The sequence below is a fragment of the Bos grunniens genome, chromosome 5 (genome assembly GCF_055505025.1).
Source record: "Bos grunniens cultivar Pamir isolate PY7600 chromosome 5, Bosgru_T2T1.0, whole genome shotgun sequence".
Taxonomy (NCBI): Eukaryota; Metazoa; Chordata; class Mammalia; order Artiodactyla; family Bovidae; genus Bos; species Bos grunniens.
In genome coordinates, this window is record NC_141169.1 from 95805220 (window position 1) to 95831813 (window position 26594).

Consider the following 26594-nt stretch of genomic DNA (forward strand, 5'->3'; position numbering starts at 1 on the left):
GTAAAAGTTTCCTTCTTGCATCTTGAAATTGATATTCTCTTTCTATGTTGCCATGGTTTCTGCTCATGGATATTCCCTCCACTCTGGATGAAGAAATCTAGTCAAAAAATGCACTTTTCAAAGCGTGCTTCTTTGTCAGATGTAAGCTCATAGGGAAAAAAATTTAAACCATTCAGAATTAAATCATATTCATAGAAATATTAAAATATAGTGGTAAATATTGGACATTAGAAAAAGCATGCATTTTAGAGTAAATGAACCCAGTTCAATCCAGTTCTGTCACTTGCCTGCTCTGCAAAACAGACATGTTTATTACTTTTCAGTTCAGGTCTCTTATGTGTAAAATAGGAACATTAATTCCTACTTTTGAGAGTGCTTATGAGAAATAAATAAGCTTGTAGTCAATATTCAATATAAACTCCCTTTTGGTAGTTACCATTCCAGAAATCCCATTAATGTCTTTATTTAAATAATAGCTAAAATCTACTTAATGGTGTTCCTAAAAGTATATATACTTTAATCCAACAGCTCATATAATTATTAACTGGGTACTGAGTTCTAAAAAATTAATTTATTCAGCAATAAGCTGTCTACCTAGATCTAGAGTAGAACTCAACCTGCTTTTGTAAATAAGCTCATTTTTATTTCTCTGAAGCTTATGACCACTGAAGGTTTGGTGTTAGGGGTGATGGTAATAAGAGGTCTAGGACAGTGGTTCCCTCTGGCCCAAAAGAAGGGACCTGGTGGGTCTTGAGGTTGACCAATCAGATTTTCAATAGGCATCGGAACTAGGCATTGAACCTGAGAAGTGATGCCTTATAGTCAATGGAAGTTCCACCGTAAAGAAGATTTTTGCAAATAATAAAAGCACACTAGAGTACTGACTTGAGTACAGTAGTAATATGGGGGTCAAATAGTTTATCCAGATTTTAATTGTTTCCTCACTCATCTGTTTAAATATTTATTGAGCACATATTATGTATCAGGCAGTATTCCAGCCCCAGGAGACAAAGGGGAACAAGGCTTAATCTCTGACCTCAGATTATTCACAATTTGTAAGACATACAGGAATATAAGTGAATATTTTGTATGGCAGTTGTGCACATTCTATAATAGAGAAGAAACAAATGACAATTTCGTATCGCCATGGGCAGTGATTATGGCTTGGGAAAGTCAAGGAAAAGGAAGTGATATTTCACTAGTTACTATAAATAGAAATGCTCTGGTGAGCAGTAACTATCTATGAGTTCATTGCTTTCTAAATACATATTTCAATATCCCTTTCTTTGATTTAGTTCCATTCTGGGTTACCTACATAATATGCTTACTAGGTTTTAGCTTCTTTGGGCAGGGTGAAAAATTTTAAAAAAGGACCAGCCTGGAATCGTTTATGTGCCGTGCTGAGTTGCTCAGTCATGTCTGACTCTCTTGCGGCCCCGTGGACTATAGCCCACCAGGCTCCTCTGTGGGGATTCTCCAGGCCAGAATACTGCAGTGGGTTGCCATGCCCTTTTCCAGATGATCTTCCCAACCCAGGGATCGAACCCAAGTCTCCCACATTTCAGGCAGATTCTTTACCATCAGACCCACCAGGGAAGCCCAAGAAAACTGGACTGGGTAGCCTATCCCTTCTCCAGGGGATCTTCGCAACCCAGGAATCAAACTGGGGTATCCTGCATTGTTGGAGCATTCTTTATAAGCTGAGCTACCAGGGAAGCCCTGAAATCATTTACATAACACTCAAGTGAGGATCTCCGCATTGTATGTAAAATTGTAATAAATAGGTGGCAAAGGGGGTGACAGAGGATGAGATGATTGGACGGCATCGCTGACTCAGTGGACATGAATTTCAGCAAACTCCAGGAGACAGTGAAGGACAGGGAAGCCTGGCATGCTGCAGTCCATGCTACAAAGAGTCGGACCCAACTGAGTGACTGAACAACAAAAACAACCACCAACTACATTCAGATGAAGCGAAATATACCATGAAGATGATTGCATTGTCTGTGTGTTAGAATGAAAAGAGTGGGTCACTGCTTCATACGGAAGTGATAAAAGAAGCCCAGGAATGTTCAGAAGCATGTGTCTAGAAACTCACTTTTTTCTAGAGACATTTCAAGCCTTTATTTTCACCACAGTTTTGATCCCTTTTTTGTCACAAAAGCAGTGTTAGGTAACAAAAGAATGTATTTTCTTCAAAATGGAACCTATATGTAAAATACATACAACTTTCTCCCAGAAATTTTTCAAATTAAGAGTTTAGTAACAGAAGAGGTGGACACCAATAAGAGTTTCCAGTGGCAAATTCCTCATCCGTATTTAAAAAAGAAAAAGAAGCATCATCATACACTGAATGAATGAGGGTGACACACTGAAAGAATGTGGCTCCTGGTGTCAGACAGGAGTTGGCACACATTTCAGGAAGGAATGTAACTAATCTGAGCTTCAGTTTCTTCTGTGAGGTACACACATACCTATATATAGGTGTATCTCTATGCATAGTCACATCCTGTACTGTATGCGTCCCATGCTGTGGAGCAATGAAGAGTAAAGATAAACATGTAAAGATATAGCACAGCACCGACCTGAGAGCACACACTCAATAAACAAAACTTGATAACAATATGGACAAAAACTGCACTGTTTTTTGACTCTTTTCCCGTTATAATCTTTATGATATTGTTTAGATTGGTGTTGTGCTTAGTAGAGTGAGAAAACAATTCCCAAGTGGTATTGAATTCTTTCATCCTTTTCCATTATTTTTCAAATACTTTACTTATTGTGGTATCTTCCCTATATATCATAAAATTCAAGCTGAAAGCAATTTAGTATTGATTTTTGCCACCCATTTAATCTTGGTAATCACCATTTCTTCTCATTTTTGCTGGCCAAGTGGTTACGTTGTAAGTAGTGTGATGAAGTGCAGAGGAGGAGGAAGAAGAAAAGAGATATTCTATCTTCTATGTGTTACAATATTGAGAAGTTTCACATTTAAGATACTGTGTAAGTTTATTATAATGTCTTTTCATGGTTTTTAATCTTTTCTATTCATTTAAACACTGAAAAAAATGGTTGCAAAAAAATTAAAAAAATAATTCAGATAACAAGTGGTAAATATACTTACAACCCAGAATGGACTTTTATTGTGCTAATATCGCCCATATTTCCTTTCTTTTCCTATAACAAAATTTTTAGTTTTTCACAGAATGATTAAAATTTTTTGTGAAGTAATTGTCCTAAATTTAGTAGACTCTTGTAGAAAGTCATTTAAAATTATTTAAAAGTTACCTGGTTTTACAACTTGGAAGTAAATATATTTTTTAATGAAAGTCCTACAGGTTACAAACAAAAACCACATACATCACTTAACACATATTATTCATGATAAGTTTTCATTATGATGTGAATAGACAAGATAATAAGCACCATCTTAGCATATATGACATCAAGGATTTTCACTCAGTGTGTTACCAGGATCAATGGCAAGTTCAAAAGTTATCCAAAATGGCAGGTGAAAATTAGTATTCCTTGAAGTACTCTCAATTGAAGCAGAAATTCTTTTCTTATCCTAAAAATTCTGACCTAGCCATTTAAAACACTTTTCAGCTGAATTCTTTTCTTCAATCAATTGCCCAAAATTCTATAAGCGCGTGGTAACTTTCCTATAATAAATGCTTATTCTTATATGCTGCTGAGCTTTGAAATATATTTGTTACATGGCAATTCCTAATTGATACAGAAAGGAAAGCTTTCATACAGGAGGTTATATTTGGGTTAAATTTTGAAGGACGATTAGGATTTCACTAGTTGGATAAAGACTTTCAAAGCAGCAGTAACAATGTGATTAGAAGCATTAAGAGATGAATCTGTATGTTCGTTTAGTACAGTGAGTGTCCTGAGGTGATGTAAGGAGTGCTGTGAAAAGTGACTGAAATTCATGTTGCAGAGGAGATGAGAGTGAGGATCCACAAACTACAGGGTGATGCTCTTATCCTTACATTATTTATGAGAAAGCCAGAGTTTGGAGAGGACAAGTAATTGGCAACTGCTTTAACTGAGAACACATTCAATACACATCCATAAAGAGATAAAAGTTCCTTTCAGACAAAAAGACTATATTTTTAATAATAAGAATACATCCTTAAGAGAATATAGAAATGACAATGATCACAAATATTTAGGGAGTTGAGTACGCCTAAGTGTCTTATGAAACAATTGTATCAGATACCTTGTTAATTAGGCTATTTCATGATTGCATAAGTGAAAAATAATGATATAACAGGACTTTTTTTTTTTTAAAGAATATGAGCTCAAAAAGTAACCTTTGAAAGTTCTTTCTGAATGTCTTTTGAGGATATCTCTTAACTATTTTTAAAGTGGAAGAAAATCATGGGTGTTAGTTTTCATTTACTTTGAAAAGTTCATTTTTTTTTAAAGCTAGTTTACTGTGCAGATTATATCTGGTCATTTTTCATTTAAAAATATTATTCTAGTCCTTAAAGCTTATACTTCTAATGTCTGCTTCATTGTGATAATGACATCAGGAATTATTCTGAATAACTGGCCCAGCCTTGTTAACCTTTAGAAATAGTTTGACTATTTTAATGTAGAAATTTTACCTGCTAACTCTTGCTTTTAAACAGAATTTTAATCCTATTCATTTATTACCTTGATGTCACTTTTAATAATTTTAATAAATTTCTTTGGATCAAATTCTACTTAGTGAATTTTCCATTTCACTGGAAACTAGCTTTCATTGATAATTATGAAATTTAGTGCCAGGAATACCAAAAATAAACCACATGTAAAGAAGAATTACTCAAGTAGGTTATAATTTAGGCAAAATGAGGAAAATGTTACTGTCTAAATTAGAGATTTTTTACTTATTTAATGGAAAGTTATGGGTTTTCAAGGCAATGGGGAGAAAATAAGATATTTTATAATACAGAGACTTACTTGTAACTAATAAAAAATGTCAAACCTTAAAACTTAGGAAAAAACAAAACCATATGTCAGATTCTTAGTGGAAGTAATTATTATCAATACCAACATTTTACATCAAAAGAAGACCTTTGCTCAGGATTGTTGGGATGGAAACCACAGAATATTTAAAAGATAATTAGATCAATTTTACAGTTTTAACAAACTTTAAGAAATGTAATTTGTATAAGCATCATAAAATAAACATTTCAGCTTGTATATTTACATGACATTTTAGGAAAACATTATAGCATGATTCTGCTATAAATTCTCTTGGGTTAATTTTTCTGCTTATTCTCTCGATGACTGGTTATTACTTAACTATTAAGAGGAGTGAATGGTAGATTGATACATCTTTTTTCTTCTATTCAGCAAGTATTAGTATGTTCAAGTCTACATGTGCCAGACACTAGAAAATAGTGATGAACAAAGCAGATCCCATGCCTTCATGAAATATACATTCTAGAGAAGGAATCAAGTAAAATGATAACAATAATGATAATAACAAAGAAGCATTTTAGTTGTTTTAATTATTAGTAGTAGTGGTGAGGGTGGTGATGTTGATGGTAGATTTATGGAAGGGGAAGGCATGACTGAAGGAAATAATCTAATCAGCTTTGCTCACTATTGTTCATTCTACTTTAGCCATACTGGCTTGCTTAATGTTCCTTGAGCATATCAAGTGCATATTCCTGTTTTAGGACCTTTGCAATGGCTGTTCCCTCTTTTTGAAATACTATTCCCCCCACATATATTCCCTCATCTCTTTCTTCTATCAGCTTCTCAGCAAGAATTACCCTGGTTACCCAATCTTAAATAGCAACTCTCACACCTTCATCTCCCAATGTGGAATCCCCCTTACCTTACTCTCCCTCTTTTATCCCTTAGCACTTACCACCTCTAACAGACTATATAATTTATTTATTTTTTTAATCTGTCTCCTAGTAGAATATAAGCTTGGTATGTTCAAAAATCTTTGTCTCAATTGTTTACTGGATTATTTGTTGTTGTTGTTCGATCCCTAAGTCATGTCCAGCTTCTTGGGACCACCCCCCCCTCCTTGGACTGCAGCACACCAGGCTCCCCAGTCCTTCACTATCTCATGGAGTTTGCTCAGATTCATAGCCATTGAGTCAGTGATGCTATCTAACAATCTTGTCCTCTGCTGCCCTCTTCTCCTTTTGCCTCCTGTGTGTCAAATGCTTATCACATGTTATGCAGGCTTCCTAGGTGGCTCAGTGGAAAGAATCCACCTGGCAATTCAGGAGACCCAGGAGACACGGATTCAATCCCTGGGTCAAGAAGACTCCCCAGAGAAGGAAATGGCAAACCACTCCAGTATTCTTGCCTGAAAAATTCCATGGACAGAGGAGCCTGGTGGGTCACAGTCCATAGGGTTGCAGAGTCAGACATGACTAACTGAGAACACACGCAATATGAAAAATATATAGAACCAAAAACTAAAATCATTCAAGAACCATAGCACTTTAGAATTGTTCTGCCTCTACCACTCTGCAGCTTCTAGAAGTATTTCCACAACTACGCAGGGCACTAATAGATTCTTAACTAAGATCTGGACATTTAATAGTGATTTAGTTCTATTCAGTATACTAGGTTTTGAAAGGTAGTGGCATGTCTAAAATATTTTAGAAAGATTTCTTTGAAAAATTATTAAAGTTTAAATGGTCTAGGAACCAGGGTACTTCAAACTTCAGTTGTATGAGAAATTTTGTTAATTTTAATAGCTCATGGCTTAAAGATGCCAGATAAATGAATTTTGCTAGGTCACAAACTTTCAAGCTAAAACTCCATATTACAACAAAAATGTGAAATGCTTTGAATACTGCAGGCAGTTATGTTTACTAACACTGACAACTGAAAAGCAGAAAAATTCTATCTAGAGCTTTCTACTTACATGCAAAAAAAAATTTTAAATGACTCAGTCTCAAGAGAGTGAATGGTGACAGACTCTGCAAATTGAAGATAAAACCACAAGTACATGCACTGTGGGAAGTTCCACAGGGTCAGTGGCCTTGCTACTTTTGGCACTGCAAATATTTTGGCTCAAATCCAGCCTCACACTCTGTAATTAGAAAGAACATTGCAGCTTTCGGTCTACAGCCAAGCCACGTATCCTTGTGGTCTGTCTCATGAACTTTTCATTGCTATTTGCACTGCAATCTCTCATATAGGCCACCATGGCAGGGAGTATATACCTCTGTTGATCTTAACAGAGGCAGTAGGAAGAGGAAAGACTGACAGTGCCTTTCAATTAAATAGTCTTGTTTCTCCAAGGAGTATCTTTAGAATACTACATACAGGGCATTTCAGTAAAAATAAATAATGTAATTTCAGTAAACACTGATTCTTTAGTTAGGGTCAATGAGATCCCAGGAAGACCATGAGGGTATTCAAAGGGCTAGTGAGCCTGCTGAAATTATATACTAGACTGTGTGTATATACATTTCTCCAGGGAAAGAACCCAAAGCTTTCATTCTAAAGTATCAGTGATGCTGTCCTCCAAAAATACTTTTTTTTTGTAGATTAAAAACCATTGTTTTCACCTATAATACAAGTCTAAGAAAATGTCCAGCATTTGTCCCATCAGTTTTTTAAGAATAATAGAATCCACCTCTCTCAGCATCACTCTTTGTCTGACTCATCTTCTAGTTAAGTGTTAGCCAGATGGCCTCAGCCTTAAAATCAGTATTAGACAATGGAGAAATTACAGGTTTTGGAAATAGCCTTTTTGGAGTCACATCCTGGCTCAGCCACTAACTGGCTAGATGAGCTTAGTTGAATGAGTTAACCTCTCAGAGCCTCAGTTTCCTTATCTGAAAAACGGGATCAATCCTAGTACCTGCCTCACAGGGATGAAGTACTGGTCGAGGAGATCATGGAAGTGAGGTGCTTAGCATAAGTCCAGATCCTGATTCTTTCTATAACTACCTCATCAGCTTTACTTTTGATGGGCTTTAATGATTCACTAATAAAATCCTTAATTTTGAATATTTTTATAATACAAATGGGGCTTCCCTGGTGACTCAGTGGTAAAGAATCTGCCTGCAATGCAGGAGATCCAGGTTCAATCCCTGGGTCAGGAAGATCCCCTGGAGGAAGGCATGGCAACCCAATCTAATACTGTTGCCTAGAGAATCCCATGGACAGAGGAGCCTGGCATGGGACAGTCCATAGGGTCGCATAAAGAGTCGGATATGACTGAAGCGATTAAGCAGAAGCAGCAGCGTGACACAAATATCTTTTCATTACAGTAAAAATAATCACATTTTAACTGACCTGTATCAATCATTATCAGTATTCAAACTTTAGACACCAGTATTGTGATGCTTTATGGTTGAATTCATTGTTTTGCTAAAAATTGAGTATGTGTGCATTTTCGCATTGTGATATTTTCAGCTCCAGGATTAAAGGGAAAAAATCTAAGCTGTTCATTAAGGTACAACAAACCGTTAAAACATTATACCAATTTTTAGGCCACAATATGAAATTTTAAAATATTTGAATAAACATAAATAGATATATTGAGTTTATTTGCCAAAGAACCATAAAACACATATAGTTTTATGGGCTATTCCTCTTTCTGGAAGAGGGTTAAAAGCTATGAAGAAAATTAACAAATTTGATTGAAATGTTGTTCTTTTTTCCCACAGCTCTTGTAGTGAGATTTTTGACCAAACGATTCATCTGGGAATATGATCCCACCCTCGGTAGGTCAAATTTTGTTTCATCCTCCTCTCCAATCAAAGTTTTGACCTGAAAGAAAGAATGACATTTTCTGTTGCAACATTTTTAAGCATCTTGCAGCTGTTTGAGAAGTGCTTTATCAAATCACGCAAAGAGCCCTGTAAGAAGATGGATGTGTGTTGTATGCTGTCTGTGCTTAGAACTCTGCAGGATTTTAATGCATAGGTGAAGAAATCAGGTCAAACCTGAGACAAGAAGGAAATGGGTACAACGTGATGCTCTTCCATCAGGAAATGAGCATCATTCTAGTGGGAGAAAGAGGATGCAATGGGTGTGGCTAATTGGGTATGGGAGAGAAGGGCATGGGGAGAAGAGAATAATAGTAATATAAAGCTTGTGAATGCTCATTTTGGGAAAATGTATAAATAAACTATGTTTTTCCCCCCTCTTCTCTCCAATGAATCTGATTTAAGCCTATTCAAAATATAAAAAAGAAGCAAAAGTTGATATCTGTAGATCTTGAAAGTAGCAATAATATTGATGGATGAAGTATTCATCAACTGTATTTTTTGCAGTCCAGAGCAGAGTCCTTATTGGTAAGCTATTTAGTTCTCATCTTCAAAATAACACTGAAAATCCATGGGTTTCAAATTGAGCTTAAGTTTGACTCTGAATTAAGCCTTTGAGTTTTTGTTTGTTATGATTTGGGACCCTAGTTGGTTTTGTAAAGGTCAACATCGTTGAAATCCAGAGGAAGAAGGAAAGGCATACATCATTTTATTACCAAGCACAGTGTCCCAGACCAAGCTGGCCTCACTCAGAATGATGAAATGGGTAAAGATGAGTCCCAGGTTCTTTTCTGCTTTTGTGTTTGTTACTACAGGTTTACACCATCCAGCTTAAAAGGGGGCTTTCTTTGCCCTTGTGAGCTCCTCTTATTGCTTTCACTCATTCATCCCACAAATATGTATTAAATGCCTCCTATGAGTTGAATGATTCTCGATGCTGAGGATAAACCAATAGGCAGAAGGGGAAAGCATGGGCTTTGTTAAACTTACAGTTTAGTGAAGAGAGAAGAGTCAGTAAACAAATATATGTCAAATAGTGATAAGCGCCATGAAGGGAAACTGAACAGGAAAGGGGATAGAGAGTGATCTTGTATTTTATCTAACTTCTTAACTTTTTAATCTATAGAATTGATTGTAGTGAGAAGTACAAGGTAAAGATGCAACATTTTTCCCAAAGAGTTGACCAATTGTTCTCCTATGACTTACTAAATTATCTCCACCTTTCCCCACTACTTTCAATGCTACCTTTTAAAAATACATGGAATCATGTACCCAAGGATACAATTCTAGATTTGCTTTTCACACCAATGCCAGTACCACACTCTTCTGATAACTGTAGGTTCCTTAGGACATGTTGATACTCAGTACAGAAAGCCTTTCTTCTTTACTTTTTAACAGAATTATCTTGTCTCCTATCTCTAGTTTATTCTTCCAGGTCAATTTTTAAAACTATACCATAGCATGAAATAATTTTGATTGGAATTGCATTAAAATTATACATTCCTTTGAGAAGATTCACAGCTTTATGATATCCATTCTTTTAATCTAAGAGAATAGCATGTCTCTACATTTATTAGTCTTCTCTGGTTTTGCTTTTAAATAAAACGTTTTTCAACATCAATAATTTTTGACATGGTTTTAGTATAGACACAATTTAATCTTAAGATGATATATTTGTATCTAAAACATTGAACTTGGTTTGAAAAAAAATCATTATCTATTGTTTACCCCATCTATGTAAATGCTTACTCTCCTCTTATAATTTTATTACTTATATAAGCTTTAAAAAGATTATAGCCCCTGAGAACCTTAATGATTTATGGGAGTTTAATAGAAAAATACTAATTTTATTTATTGATATCAGTACAACTCAACAAAAGATGAAGCTTCTAAAAGATGATCTTAAAATTTTTTGGATGCTGTCTGAGATTTGTTTCGGTAACTAATGTTGCTTTTTAATTAGTCTTAGGTCAACCATTTTCCCTTTGGTTTTATTCCTTCTGAAAAACAAATGCTATTAATAGAAATCTCCTGCACCAGTTATTTGTACCATGGGCTTCCTTCACTATGAATAATGAAACTTTATTGAGTGACCTTGTACTGTTCTGCTCCACAAGAATTGCAGCTGCTAGGCAACAAGGGGGCTCATCTGACTTCAGGCGTATCAGATAGATGACTCACTCCCAGGTGAGGCTTTCATTCAGTCACCCTGGAAACTGGATGTGTGTGTGTGTGTGTGTGTGTGTGTGTACACTCATATACAAGAAGTCACTAATGTTCTAGCCTAGAGGAGTTCCAATCCATTTGATTCAAGATGAACCAAGCATTTCCTGGGCAAGCGTGCATGTGTGCTAATTCGCATCTGTCATGTCCTACTCTTTTCTGCTCTATGGACTGTAGCCTGCCAGGTTCCTCTGTTCATGGGATTTCCCAGGGAAGACTACTGGAGTGGGTTGCCATGCTCTCCTCCAGAGGATCTTACGGACCAAGGGATCAAACCTGAGTCTCTTGTATCTCCTGCATAGGCAGGCAGGTTCTCTACCATTAGTGCCAGCTGGGAAGCCCTTCCTGGGCATAACTTCATACTATTAGAGAGTTTCAAGACCCCCACCCAAAAGGAAAGCTACCTTTGAAAGCAAAGTAGCTTATTTGTAAAAAAAAAAAAAAAACCGTTTTGAATTCTGAATCCAGAGCCGTCCTCGAAAATACAGTGCTGTTTTTCAACCTGTAACAGAATTTTTGCTCCATGAGAAACTGAAGACTGTGAATGTCCTTCAGCATATTAACAGCCCTGGAATATCTATTGCTCTGAGATAATTCTGTAAAGAAATTGTTTGCTAGTATAAGCACAAGTGATTTTCAAACTTTTAGATTTTTTTTTTAAGGAGAGGAACTCTCATAAGAATTCCAGTTACAGATGGAGGGCTCAGAGGGTGAGGGAGAATTAAAAATTCTAGTGGCACTTCCATTTTCGTATAAGAAGGAACTATTGTTAACATCCACGTGTTTTGAAGGATATAAACTAAGAAAAAAATCAGTCCTTGACATTGGACAATGTTATTTTTCCTTAAATTTTTCTCATTTCACCATGGACCAGTAAAATCTTTGTCAGAGGTCAGAAGTGGTCTGTGAATTGCATTTAAAAACTACCCATTCTCAGGTGGTGCTAAAGAATCTGCCTGCCAGTACAGGAGACACAAGAGACTCCGATTTGATCCCTACATTGGGAAGATCCCCTGGAGAAGGAAATGTCAACTCATTCCAGTATTCTAACCTGGGAAATCCCATGGATAGAAGAGAAGAGTCAGACATGACTGAGCACATATACACACAGACATACAGACACACAGACACACATACGCTGAAGCCTAGAGAATTTGGGACTGGACCACCTAACCAAGAAAACTCCCTGCATGATGGAAGTGGCAGCAGTTTTCTGGGTGCAGAACAGCTTCTGTGTCCTGTTTAGATTCCAAAAGAGCTGAGTATCTACCTACCAGTCATATTACCTTCAGAAAATGCTGATCGTGGTAGAGAATACAAAGACTTAGATCATGTACAGTTGTGGTGTGTTTGTGTGCTTGTGTGTGTGCGCACACCTATGTGTGTTGGGGGCAGTTGGAGAGAGAGAGAGAGGGAAACTATCACTACTTAGGAGGCATTGTACTCTGTTTGAATGGATTAAGGCTCACATACAAATGAGAGTGGGAAGTGGGAGACATATTGGACCCACTGGTGCTCTGATTTTGTGACTGGTTCTCCCTACCTGAACTACAGTTCCGTTTGATTGGAAAAACTCATAATAAGAAAGAGACACACTCAGAACAAATTGTCTCAACTGGATACTAAAGCAGAGGTGCTTAGCCAACTTGCAGAACTGGTTAATATTGGCACAGCAAGGAACTTTGAGATCGTCACTTGGCAAATAATAAAACAAGTCCAATGAAGTCAGTTTATCCAAGATTACATGGCTATTTTGTGGTTAGATCAGCAATAGAACTCCAGTTAGTACAATTCCCACTCTAGCACAAATCATTACTAACTGTTGTTGTTGTTGCACTAGCCAAATGTCCATATTAATATGTTGAAATTTGCAAAAGAGCTAAATTATAAAAGGATTAATGGTATGAAACATCCCTCTGAGCACCAGTTTCTCTTAGTATGCAAAATATACTTCAGCTTATAAAATTATATGGAATGCAGGTTTTCAATCATGTATCTCTCATATACACTGAACTTGAGATATATATTTAATATGCCTAATTCCATCTTGGACTTCCCTGGTGGCTCAGTCAGTAAAGAATCCACCTGCAATGCAGGAGACTGCCTGCAAAGCAGGAGACCAGATTCAATCCCTGTGTCAGGAAGATCCCCTGGAGGAGAAAATGGCAACCTACTCCAGTATTCTTGCCTGGAGAATCCCATGGAGAGAGGAGCCTGGTAGGCTACAGTCCAGGGGTCACAAAAAATCGATCACAACTACATCACTACCACCACCAGCACCACAATTCCGTCTTGAAACTAATGTTGATGTTGTTGTTCAGTCACCAAGTCGTGTCCGACTCTGCAACCCCATGGACTGCAGCACACCAGTCTTCCCTGTCCCTCACTATCTCCTGGAGTTTGCCCAAATTCATGTCCATTGAATCGGTGATGCCAACTGTTGATCTTACAGTATTCAATATTTGGTTCATTTTGAAGTATATCTTAAACAATCATCCCCTTACCCTTCAAGAAAAAAAGACTAAAATAATCATTTTTTTGTGAGTATGAACGAAAAGTATTTCCATTCTCCATTTTTTCTTAACTTTCTTCACAAAAACTTACACATTTTTTCTTAACTTCCAGAATGAATAGTAGAGTTTCATTCCATTCTAACAGTACTTAGTGCATTTTTTAGAATTATCTTCAGAAAAGCTAGCACACCAATGTACATTTTGCCTCTGTAAGCAATATTTCCACTGTTTTGCATGAAGCCATGAGTTCCTAATGAGAGAGAGAAGGGACTTAAAGAAAATATTCTTCCAATGGCGTGAAACCAGCGTTCAGCTTAGATGAAATCACTGCTGCCTCCCGCTGCTGTCTGTGGCCGACATTCCCTCATTTCCTGCCTTTCATCGTTTCATTTCAGTTAACAAACAGCCAAAGAATCACACAACTTCATACCATTTTCTTTATATTTTATTTCCCCCCTACTGTGGCCTTCTGTGGTTGAAATACATATCCTATTTAGCATGGAGGCAACTGAGAAAAATGTCCCTGTCTGTCAGACAACTTGTGGTGCAAAGAGATGGACTAAAGCCCAGAACTCTGTTTTACAGGCTCCAGGGCTGATGCCAGTCCTTTAAAAGGGAAAGCAGCACAAAGGTCACAGCAGAACAGTGGAGAGAGAAACAGAAAGGGCCTGGATCCTGGCATGTGCACTGCCCTCTGGGCTTCTCCTCTCAGAATGGAGCCCAGAAGATAAAAAGGAAATAATTGAGAGAACGCTTAGAAATGAGTAGTGGCTGTCAGTGGTATTTTAGAGCATTCAATTATACAAAACAATAATCTCCCATTTAACGTAACAGAGGGGAGTGGAATGATTTAGAATTGAGAATCATACATACCCTGTAAGGATTACATATTACAGGAGAATGATGATAATATAAAATACACTTATTAAAATATATTGAACATAATCTCATTTTCATTTTTTTTAATTGACAAATAGTCACTTACAAAATTATATTAGTTTCAGGTGTACAACATAGTGATTTGATATTTTATAGATTACACACTATATAAAGTTATTATAAAATATTGGTTATATTCTCTGTGCTGTACAGTTATTTACAATAGCCAAAATAAAGAAGCAACCTAAATGTCCACTGACAGATGAATGGATAAAGAAGAGGTGAGATATATACACGTACACATGCAGGCAATGGAATATTGCTCGGCCGTGAAAAAAGAATTGAATCTTGCCATTTGCCACAACATCGATAGACCTGCTTAGTGAAATAAGTTAGATAGAGACAAATACTATATCTTATCACTTAAATGTGGAGTCTAAAAAAAAATAAAACAAACATAACCTCATTTTAAACTTTTATTTTTCAGAAAATACATCTGCAGTGTGTCGTGCCTTTGTGAATGATGACCACATAAGACTGATGACTAGGTTACACTACTTAGCTAAGCTTCCTTTCTGTGATTTGTATTTTGAGTAGGAGATTAGATTTACAGCAAAGTAACACAAAACTGTGGTCAAGAAAGAACTATAAGATAGTTGATGAGTTGAAAAAATGAAAGAAACATGAGACATATAATAGATAATAGGTAGGTAGATAGATTATAGGAAAAAATAAAAGCAATGGCTTACCGGTTACCCCTTTAGGAAAGAAATTTCTAGGTTTATTTAGTTGGTTGATTGGTTAGTAACTTGAGTACTTCAGGGGCAAATAATTGAGTTAATACTTAAGTCAATCATGCTGCTCTGTTCCCAGCACCATGTCATGTGTATGTGAAGGCTTTCTATTTCTTCACTTTATTTTTCCTGCATCCCCTATTCTGACACCATTGCCTTCCTCTGTTCCCAAAGGCATATAATCTAATACAGTTGATACTTAGCACAGTGGTTCAAAATCTACATTCCCAAAGCCAGTCTTCTGAGCTCCAGTCTTAACTGTACCATTTACCACTTAACATCTGTGTGACCTTCGGCAACTTATTAAATGTTGCTGTGCCTCAGTTTCTTCACATAAAATAGATCTGATAGTATTACATACTTCATGAAATATTTGTAAGGAATAAATAAGTTAACATGAGTAAGGCATTTAGAACAATTTGTGTTCAAAGGGTAAGCAGTATGTGTTAGTTATTAAATATTTTTTGAAAAAAATTCTATATATGCACATATTTTAAATTTGTATACATTTTACCATGCTATAGACCTACCTGTAGAGGTACTCATGTGATTTTCTTTTTTTAGTTCTTTAATGTGTTAATTGCACTGATAGTTATAAACACTTTGTATTCCTGAAATAAACTCTACTATTTTATAATGTATTTTTCTTATTATACTGTTGGATTCAACTGGATATTACTTTTTTAGAATTTTTGAATCTATGTTCAAAAATAAAATGAACCTACATTTTTTTTTTCTCTTCTCTTCTTATTACTTTTCTAACATTTCTTGTTGCAATTCATAGTGGGTAGCTATCCCTTTCTTTTTCCCCTAGAACAACTTGTTTAATGTTTAATAGAAATCTATAAAGCCAATTGGGTAGTCATTTTTTCTCATAAGAAATCTACAGTTAACATTTAAATTTCACAGGCTATTGACTTAGTTAAGTGTCTTATTTCTCATTGTACCAATCTGTGCATTTTTTCCTCAAAGAATTAATCAGGCTTTGAAATTTGTTTGGTATACAGTTCATAATGTTATTTTATTTCTATTTCACCAGAATGTGTAATTACTTCCTATTTTTATGCTCATTTTTGTTTGATTGCACCTTCTCTCTTAATTTACCAGTTAGTTTTCTCTGATCTTTACCTCTTCCCCCACCTACTTCTTTTAAAATTTTCAAGTGCCATGCTTTGCTTTTGTTAACCTTATCTAATTTTTTCTGCTATTTTTTCTTTTATTTTTCTCATATCTTCTTGGATTTGCTTTGTTTTCCTCTTCTAATTGTTGAGTTGAATAATTTGTTCACTTTTTTCTGTTCTAAATACCTTTTTATTATATCATCATTTGGAATAATACAAGTACATTAACTCCCTCAAACCTGCCTCTGGTGTCTTCCCTCATCTCCACCCTGGTATTTTGGTATCATCTAGAATTATGGTTCTGAATTGCTTCTGGTATAGTCTTATCACTTTGCTTGACTCCATTAGGACCTTGAATTCTGTTTTGCTGATGAGAAGTCCAATGTCAATCTGAATCACGTGCTTTTGTAGGTGATGGACTTTTTTTTCTCTAGATCTTTTAAAATTTCCCTCTTTGTAATTAATATCTTTACATTTTGTCATAATAGGTTGAAATTGGGGCTTTTCCCCTTGTGTGTCCAGTCAGTCCTTTTTAAAAACTTTTATTTATTGAAGTATAGTCAATTTGCAATGTTGTGTTAATTTCTGCTATCTGGCAAAGTGATTCAGTTATACATATGTAAACATTCTTTTTCATATTCTTTTCCCATTATGTAAACCATAATGGGAAATTATGGGAAAACCATAATGGGAAATTATTCACAGAATATCGACTATAGTTCCCTGTGCTATACAGTAGAGCCCTGTTGCTTATCTAGTCTATCCTAATAGTCCTTTTAATGTGAAGTCGTTCAATGGCTCTAGTCCTGGGAAATTCTCAGTGACTACAGCCTTAGCTTCAACTATTTTCCACTCTTCTGTGTATTTTATTCTCTCTTTGAGGCTCATTTTATAGGAGAAAATAACATGTCTATTTCTTTCCACACCTCATATTTTGCTTTCATACTTTCCTTCTTTTTATCACTTACTAGTATTTTCTGGGAGAATGTTTCACCCTGAACTTCATCAACTCAGTCAATCATGTGTTGAGTACTTTATGTCATTTGTTTCATTTTCATGTAGAGCAACACCATTTTAATGCCTGGTTTTCGTTTCATGTCAGAACCCTCAGAGCCACCTAGTGGTTGTATTCTTCCTGATTTCTCCTGAGCCCAGCAGAGCTTGAAGATTACTCTGATATTATCTTGAAGTGAAAGTGTTAGTCTCAGTCCTGCCAGACTCTTTGCAACCTCTATAGACTCAATAGCCCTCCAGGCTTCTCTGTCCATGGGATTCTCCAGGCAAGAATACTGGAGTGTGGAGCCCTTCCCTTCTCCAGGTGATCTTCCCAACCCAGGGATGGAACACAGATTAGACTGCAGGCAATCTATCCTGCATTGCAGGCAGATTCTTTACTGTCTGAGCCACCAGCCTCCAACTGGTACTAAGCAGCCTCTTCTATCTCAGCTTTGTTCTCTCTCTCCCTCGGTCCTCTACTGTGGGTGACTGTTCCTTACCAACCCCTGAACACCCAGGTCCAACCACCTTCTACCACCCCAAGGGTTCCTCCTAGCTTTCTACAGTCACTTTTTAAATGAATAGCGATCTGCCTTCCTCTAATGTTTAATACATTCCTAGAATGGAGGTCTAGATGGAAATGAGCAGCTCCTGTCTGTCTGCTATTGTGTCAGGAACAGGAATTAACATGATTCCATAAACTGTATTTTTAGGAGTCTCAAGGTAGAATGCCATTGTGGGAATCACTTTCTCTTTTTAGGATGTGGAAGTCTCATTTTAGAGAGAAAAGAGTGTTAGAAAGCTTGCCTCACAGGAGAATAAAATAATAGAAAAAGGGAATCTCCCACGCTATATCCTGAGCATCTGTGGATCCCATATTAGAATCTGTTACTCCCAAGAACTTAAGAGTATAAAAATGGCACCTTCTTCCACCTCTTAGGCTGCACGTTTTTTTTTAATGCTTTGGAAACAGGTATACATTGGAGACTAATTTATAATATCAAGGATCAAATCTAATTATGCATTTATTTACCATTTTACCTTCGTTTTGCTCATTCCCTCAGAATCAACCTACCGACACCAAGCAACCATTGATGATGAAGTTGTCACCATGGAGATACTAGATACTGCTGGGCAGGTGAAAAAAGAATTCAGCTCTAATATTTCTGGATAAATAAAAATGAAATGTGCATAATATGAACAGAATTAAGACACTTTTCTATAGTTAACTAATGATGCCGAAAGATTTATCTAGTTATGCTTTATATTAGTTTATTTGCAATAGCTTATATATATGTCCTGATATAAATTACTCAGTGCTCCAAGTGTTTTGAAAATACCCTAACATTCATATGCTATCATCTAAAGTAGAATTGCTCACCTCTATTATGGGGAGATCACAAGATATTAATATTAGGTTTTCATGGTTAAATGTGTTTTGAAATACTCTGATCAAGTTAAATATATATCTTTACTGGAGAAGTTCTCAGCACCTTTATTATGCTTATATATAAGTTGAATCTTAAAGAAATCTACAATATTTATATTCTCGACTTATATAACCTTAGAATGTTTTTTCAGAATACTTTAAGAATCTTTTCTGTAATATTTTTTCTAAACCTCATCACATCAGATTAAAAATTTGAGCCACATCATTGAACGCTAACAACTGATTTTAAAATGAAACTAACATACATTTGCTTTGCAGCCAGTCAGTTCTGAAATTATAAACAGTTTATAGGAAGGCTTGGTTCCCAAGAATACAAAGAAGTGAGTGAAAGTTGCTCAGTTGTGTCCGACTCTTTGCATCTCCATGGACTATACAGTTCATGGAATTCTCCAGGCCAGAATACCAGAGAGGGTAGCCTTTCCTTTCTCCAGGGATTCTTCCCAACTCAGGGATTGAACCCAGGTCTCCTGCATTGTGGGCGGATTCTTTACCAGCTGAGCCACAAGGGAAGTCCTCCCAGGAATACGGGTGACCACTAAGAATGAGAGTTAGGAAGCTGAAGGATATCATGGTGCTTTTTAGTTACTACTTGATAAAACTATTTAATCCAAGAAATATATTTGCAGCTAGTTATACAGTTTTCCTTCTCATCACTACCTGCTCCCTATATATGCTCTCACCTTCCAGTACTGATTCTAAAGAGAGAGACAGCAGGAAAATACATGCCTGGAGAAGTCATCTGAGCCTATAATGGCAATGGCAATACATTTTCAAATCACACCTGCTTAAGAACGCTTTCAAATGCTACCTTCCTAAGAAGGAGGGATCACCCCTTTTGAGAATCACTGCAATTGAGTTTCTATCATTATTGAGACTGCATAATATATCAAAGGTGCTGAGATAGAAAATGAAGCCCAAATCCCTTAGCTTTTACTTTGACTCTATACAATTTTTCACTTTTTTTTAACTTGGTGGCTAATTGTCTCTAATCTGAAGAAACAATTAAAAAACAAAACAAAAGCAAAACCGCTTCACTAAGCCATGCCTCTAATTCTGATCTCAGAGGATGGGGTAAGGTCTACTTGTTTGTTACCTATTGGCCAATTGTTTAATTGTAATGAAAAATCTCAGAGGCAGTGTGCTCAACTAGGAGGATAATTTCTTTATAGTCCTTGCAATTACACATTTAATGATGTGGCAAGAAAAAGTTAGAAGCACAAAGTTAGGTTCCGTGCAGTTAGAAAATGTTTAGTACCCTAAGTTATGCTTCTGTTCCAAACTGAGAGGGTCAGCTTGTTCAGGCAGTTTACCAAGAATTTCAAACACTGCTGAATGTAAGGAATGGTTGTTAAAGGATCACTGTTAGCAATTGCAGCATCTATACACTGCAATTACTTCCAGGTCTCCCGACTGCTGTTTTTTCCCTGCCAACAGGAAGATACCATTCAGAGGGAAGGACACATGCGATGGGGGGAAGGCTTTGTGCTGGTCTATGACATTACTGACCGAGGAAGTTTTGAGGAAGTGCTGCCACTTAAGAACATCCTGGATGAGATCAAAAAGCCCAAGAACGTGACTCTCATCTTGGTTGGAAACAAAGCTGACTTGGACCACTCCAGACAGGTCAGTACAGAAGAAGGGGAGAAGCTGGCCACAGAACTGGCATGTGCTTTTTATGAGTGTTCTGCCTGCACTGGAGAAGGGAACATCACCGAGATATTCTACGAGCTGTGTCGAGAGGTACGTCGCCGGAGGATGGTCCAGGGCAAGACGAGGCGACGCAGCTCCACCACGCACGTCAAGCAAGCCATTAATAAGATGCTCACCAAAATCAGCAGTTAGGCAACTTCGTCCTTGGGAAGACCCTGCTCAGCTGGGTTTGGGTAATTGGAAATATTTTCTTGCCCTTTTTCTTCCTCCAAAGAAAAGAAGATACTACATTCCTTGTTCTGACTCTGGGAAAAGTTTGGGCTTCCCACTGGTCCCAGCCTTCCGTATGTTGGGAAGTTGCAGAGTGTTTTAATGCAATTTCATTTGACAATCTCTCTTTTGCCTGCTTGAATAAAACATGCTCTATTGCAGTTTGAACATGTAATCACCAGATTCTAAAATGGCTGGGTTCGTATTAAGCTATTTTTAGGCATCTTCACCTTGCTTCCATAGGTTGAAGTCTTTTCAAAAGCATTTTAAATTCTATTCCTTGTCAAAACCTACAAATGATCATCCTAAAAATCTAAGATAACAGAAAATACAGGGCTTCCCAGGTGGCGCTAGTGGTAAAGAACCTGTCTGCCAATGCAAGAGACACATTGGTTCTATCCCTGGATCAGGAAGATCCCCTAGAGGAGGGCATGGCAACCCTCCAATATTCTTGCCTGAGAGAATCCCATGGGCAGAGGAGCCGGGTAGGCTACAGTCCATAGGGTCACAAAGAGTCGGATACTATTGAAGCGACTTAGCATGCATGCATGCAATAGAAAACACGATGAAAACACAGTAAGAGTAGCTGAGACATTGTACTGAAGAATAGAGCCTTAGTTTCTATTTGAAGTGAGGCTTTTCTGAATGATCTTAAACCATCTAGTTTTTCTTTAACCTTTGTTCTGTTCTTAAATTCAAACATGCACTCACGAAGTTTTCCATTATCACAGAGAGTTTCATTTCAACTTGAGTTGACTGTCTCCTTGATCTGTTTATTGATCATTGCATCCTAATTATTCTTCTGTGATTCCAACAAGACTTAACTATAACAGAGACAGCAGGACCCCTCATTTCAAATCTGCCAGGCCATTTCTCATTAAGCCCAGGTGAAATAAAGACAAAAGGAATTTTTTCACCAAACCCTGACTTTATTGAATGCTAATAGAGGATTTAGAATTGGAAGTTTATTCATTTACATTTCTTTCTATGTTTATCATCTTAGCAGAAAGACAACATTCAAATAAACAGGGGAATTAAAAATGAAGCTTAACTACTCTTCTGTTGAGGACCCCAGGTTCTGTGCCAGGCACAGTAAGAAGAATTAGCCTCTGATTCATTTAAGCTGGCTACATGGCTTCTAATATTTTGGATAAATTAATTCACTTAGAATTCAGAAAAGAGTGAGTGGTTAGAGTTCACTATGCCTGAATAAATGTGTATAAAACAGATTCTTATATTGTGAAACAGTCTATAACTGATAAAGCTTTATGATTCTTTTTTCCCCTATTATGCCCCCATATATTAAGATTTGGGCACTTTATTTTAGAAGAAAATATATATCTTTTACATATGTGTGTATTTATAAATGCATAGATATATGTATAAAACTTTATAAGAGTTGGAGGCTTTAATTCACCAATGCATTTGGACAACTCGGTGTAATTGACTATTTTATGTGAATATAATAAAAAGCATAATTTTCACATTCTGTCACATTCAGGCAGTCTTTCTTGTGGTAACATGAGAAGTTTGCCATTTTAGGAGAGATTTTGAAAGACTATTGGATTGCAGAGTTGATGACTTATTGAATGTGATGCAAAGAAATAAGCACCTGTTCATAATAATAGCTACTATTTTTAGAGTCCTTACATGCTATTGTAGGCCCTTCATGTCTTATCTCATCATATTCTCACAATACCCCTATGCAAGAGATAGTATTATGGTCACAGTTGTAAGGATGAAGATACTGAGCCAAAAGGGAAAACAAGTTTGCACAGCTATTTAGTGGGTAAAGCCAGGATTTGAACTCAGAGAGGCAAAATCAGACTGTAAGCCTATACTGTGATCCACCATAGTGTCTTAGTAGACTTATTCTTGAGTCATCGGTATGAAGAAACAGAAAGGAGAAAATTTAGGGAAGACTTGTTTTATTCATGGGGCTTCCCTGGTGGCTCAGTGGTAAATAATCCACCTGCCAATGCAAGAGAGAGGGTTCCATTCCTGGGTCAGGAAATCTGCTGGAGAAGGAAATGGCAACCCACTCCAGTATACTTGCCTGAGAAATCCCATGGAGAGAGGAGCCTGGCAGGCTACAGTCCATGGGATCATGAAAGAGTCAGACACAACTTAACAAGTAAACAACAATAACAACTGTTTCAGTTATGCTTTCATTTGTTCATGAACAAACATTTACAGATAAACTGGGCATGTAACTTGACACATTAGTCCATCTGATGGTTTCTGAGCTGAACCTTGAAGAATGCAGTTAACCTTTGAACAGTGGAGGGGGTTAGGGGTGCCAACTCTTCACACAGTTAATACCCATATGTAACTTTTGACTTCTCCAGAACATAACTACTAATAGCCTACTGTTGACCAGAAGCCTTACCAATAATATAAACTGTCGACTGACACATATTTTGTATGCTTTATGTATTATATATTGTATTCTTACATAAATTAAGCTAGAGAAAATGTTATTAAGAAAATCATAAGGAAGAGAAAACACAGTTACAACACTATACTGTGGTGGGCTACAGTCCATGGAGTCACAAAGAGTCAGACATGACTGAGCAACGGAACACATATACATGCACTCTGTTTATCAGTACTATAAGTTTGTGTCATCTGTTCATAAAATGAATCATCTATCAGTACATACAGAAATATAGTCTTATGTATTACAAAGCACTGTAGATGTTATACGTATTATATTTGATGTCAACAATGGAAAAATCTGTGAAAAAGAAATTTATATTTATTTCATGCATTGATAACGAAGAAGCAGCAATATGATTCCTTTATAGTAGCCTAGTGTAATCAGTATGATTGCTTCATGTTGGCCTAGCCTATACACAATGAATGACTCCATCATAAAATTTGTATGGTATACAGTATTACAGTCAAATTCATAACACAGTATTGGAAAATTTACATTTTTCAAAAACTTCTTACCCATGACAATAAACTGATACATAGTTCCCTCAATTTTGGGAGAGTGGTATACTGTACTGTAATATGATTTCTTTTAAAACAAAGTTATAAATGGCAAGAAAACTAACACATTATTAATTTTATAGTAAATATCACTCACCTTATACCTATATGATCTCCATATCTACATATTTTTAGTGTATTCATGACATATCTTTTTCTTAATTATTTCTAGGCTATGTCTTTTATCTGCAAGTTTTTTCAAATTGTCACAAACCTCCAAAAAGCTTTCCAATGTATCTGTTAAAAAAAAAAATCTACACATATGTGGACCCTTGCAGTTTAACCCTGTGTTGTGCAAGGGTCACCTGTACATACAAGTTATCTAGGAAAGAAAGATGGTAAAAGTATCTAATCAAAAGTAATAGCACGGAACCAAAATATGGAGACATGAAAGGTGATGGTAATGTAGTAATTACGAGTTTAGAGAGCCACATATATCATTCTTCAAGAGGAAAAAAAGAAGGTGGGGAGACAGAAGGGATTATGAGAAAGAAAAAAAGATAAGGGATTCAGAAGTAAAGAAAACATGTCACATCTATTCATAAAACTACAGGTTTAGGTAACTACATGTTAAAGGACCAAGTAGGTAACTTAGCTGTAATTCATTTTCAGTAATGTCCATTTAGACAGGGCAGGGAAAATGAAAGCAGAGAAAATTTGTTTTTAAAATGTCATCTTCTAGAAATACAATCTCTTTCATTCTCTCATGCTATACTTGGGGATGAAACTCAGCCAGTGCCCGTTAAGAATATGCTGCTAAGGAGGCCTACTGTATGTAATATCTCGATGATCTCTTAGGTCAAACACTAACGAAGTGAACTTAACAGTCCCCAATACCAGCGTCTTCCTTAGCCAGATGTATACATATCCAGACCTGTTAAAACATAGAACTACTGGCAGAAGTCCCAACTGGTAATTACAGAAGAACTTGAGATTGCACAAATATAAATTAGTTATTCCTCTCATGCCTCAGGCTTCTCCACAAAAGATTATAAACACACATTGGTTCTTTTACACAGTATTTTCATGACAGAAACCTGTGTGTTCTTGAACAGTAATGATGGGTTGTTATTACCACACTACCACTACCGATATTTGCTTTCTTGTAATTGTTTTTCTTTCAACAGTCAAAAGACTTTTTCCATATATTGTGTTTGTACTCATATGCCTCACAGCACTGAGAGAAGTCAGGATCTTTCTTTTAAGTAATACTTGTGGTACATAACCATAGATAAATACAACATCTTGCATTCTAAGTGTGGTAACATTCAAGCTTTCTTATTAAAACAGCCTCTGTCCACTTTGAGGATAAGAAAAGTAGTCAGTTCATTTGGCCAAATGTAATCAAAGTAAAGTTGAATTAAGGGTAAAGTTGTTGAGCTAATCACTTATTGGGAGAGTCTGAGAAGAAAAAGGACAAATAATTTTTTTCTCCATAGGTTTGGCATTTTACATTTAGTGAAATCTGTATTCCCATATATATGGGTCTATTTGAAGACTGTTCTGTTTCATTGGTCTGTTTGTTCATTCTCTAGAACCATGGTATGTTAAAATTGTAGCCTAGTAATATGTAACAATTACTCCTATTATAACATGATTTTTTTTTCAAAGAACATTTGCTCTTTATTTTCATGTAAAATTTTGTGTTCACCCTGAAATATGTACAATAAGAGTGGTAAGCTTGCTTCTTTGTGACTGGAGTAGTGATACTCCCAGAGGTGATCAAAATTAAGAATAAATTTTTTTATTTGGGCATTACTGTACTCTGGGACTATGTAACTATTTGGTCTAAAAATAGAATCAGAAGGAAGATTTTCTGTTTGTGCTTAGAAGGTAGTGTCTATTTTTACCAAGCCTTACTAAGATATAATTGACAAAACATTGTGCAAGTTTAAGGTGTACAACCTGATGATTTAATGCATGTGTGTATTGCGACCACAATAATATTTCTTATCATGTTTATCACCTCACATAATTACCTTTTCCTTTTTTTTAATTTAAATTTATTTATTTTAATTGGAGGCTAATTACTTTACAATAGTGTATAGGTTCTGCCACACATCAACATGAATCTGCCACGGGCATACACGTGTTCCCCATTCTGAACCCCCCTGCCCCCTCACTCCCCGTACCAGCCCTCCGGGTCATCCCAGTGCACCAGCCCCAAGCATCCTGTATTGATACCTTTTCTTTTTTGTGGTGAGACTACTTAAGGTTTACTATCTCGGCAACTGTCAAATACAGTATTTTTAACTGTAGTCATCATACTGAATATTAGATTCCCTGAACTTATTCTTTTATAACTGGATGAGTGACTGGAACTTTGTACACATTGACCAAAATCTCCCCATTTCCCCTACTTCCCATCCTTGGAAACCACCATTCCACTTTGGTTTGGCTTTTTTAAAGATTCTAATGTAAGTGAAATCACATGATACTGTCTTTCTCAGACCTATTTCACTTAGCCTACTACCCTTAAGGTCCATCCACGTTGCTGAAAATGGCAAGATTTCTTCTTTTGCCTGGTGAAATAATATTCAGTAGTGTATGTGTGCATCTCCTTTTCTTTGTTCACTCATCTGTCAATGGGGACGCTTAGGTCCTTAGATCCCCAATGTAAGGCCCCTTCAAGATCTCCAGGGGTGCAGACAGGAGTGTTTTCTGCAGGGTTCCTGAGCCATCAGGATTGTTTATGGACTCTGGCTGGAATGGACTGGAGCCCAGGTACAAGACTCTTTCAGAGTTTGCATTCAGACTAAGTTTCAGAGGCTTACCTTTAGGGGTTCTCAGACTGTGGTCAAGAGGGGCTGGAGTGGGTTCATGAGCCTCTTCTGTTATCCAGTACACAGGTGGGCGTGACTCCTCCAGGCTTCCTCATCTGGTGCTAGTAACAGACCCAAACCCAAAGGGACTGTAGCTGAGTTGTTATGGGTATGGAACTGTTTGTC

At 36.6% G+C, this 26594-nt stretch overlaps 1 protein-coding gene across 6 annotated transcripts in view; it reads left to right on the forward strand.

Moving 5' to 3' along the window:
• Window positions 1–25409, forward strand: part of RERG (RAS like estrogen regulated growth inhibitor) — a 133725-nt gene extending 108316 nt beyond the window's left edge. For 2 of the 6 annotated variants that reach the window (XR_015164222.1, XM_086401902.1), the window contains exons 2-4: window positions 8652–8708; window positions 18344–18417; window positions 20164–22135. Coding sequence is in view for 5 of the 6 variants with exons in the window: in XM_086401902.1 (XP_086258028.1) it covers window positions 18391–18417; window positions 20164–20571 (435 nt within the window). In the remaining variant the exon portion in view is untranslated. Of the gene's footprint in view, window positions 1–6201; window positions 6358–8651; window positions 8709–18343; window positions 18418–20163 lie in introns of all 6 variants that reach the window. The other 4 variants (XM_086401899.1, XM_086401897.1, XM_086401901.1 and 1 more) reach the window with 3 other exon arrangements.
• The last annotated feature ends 1185 nt before the right edge of the window (window positions 25410–26594 follow it).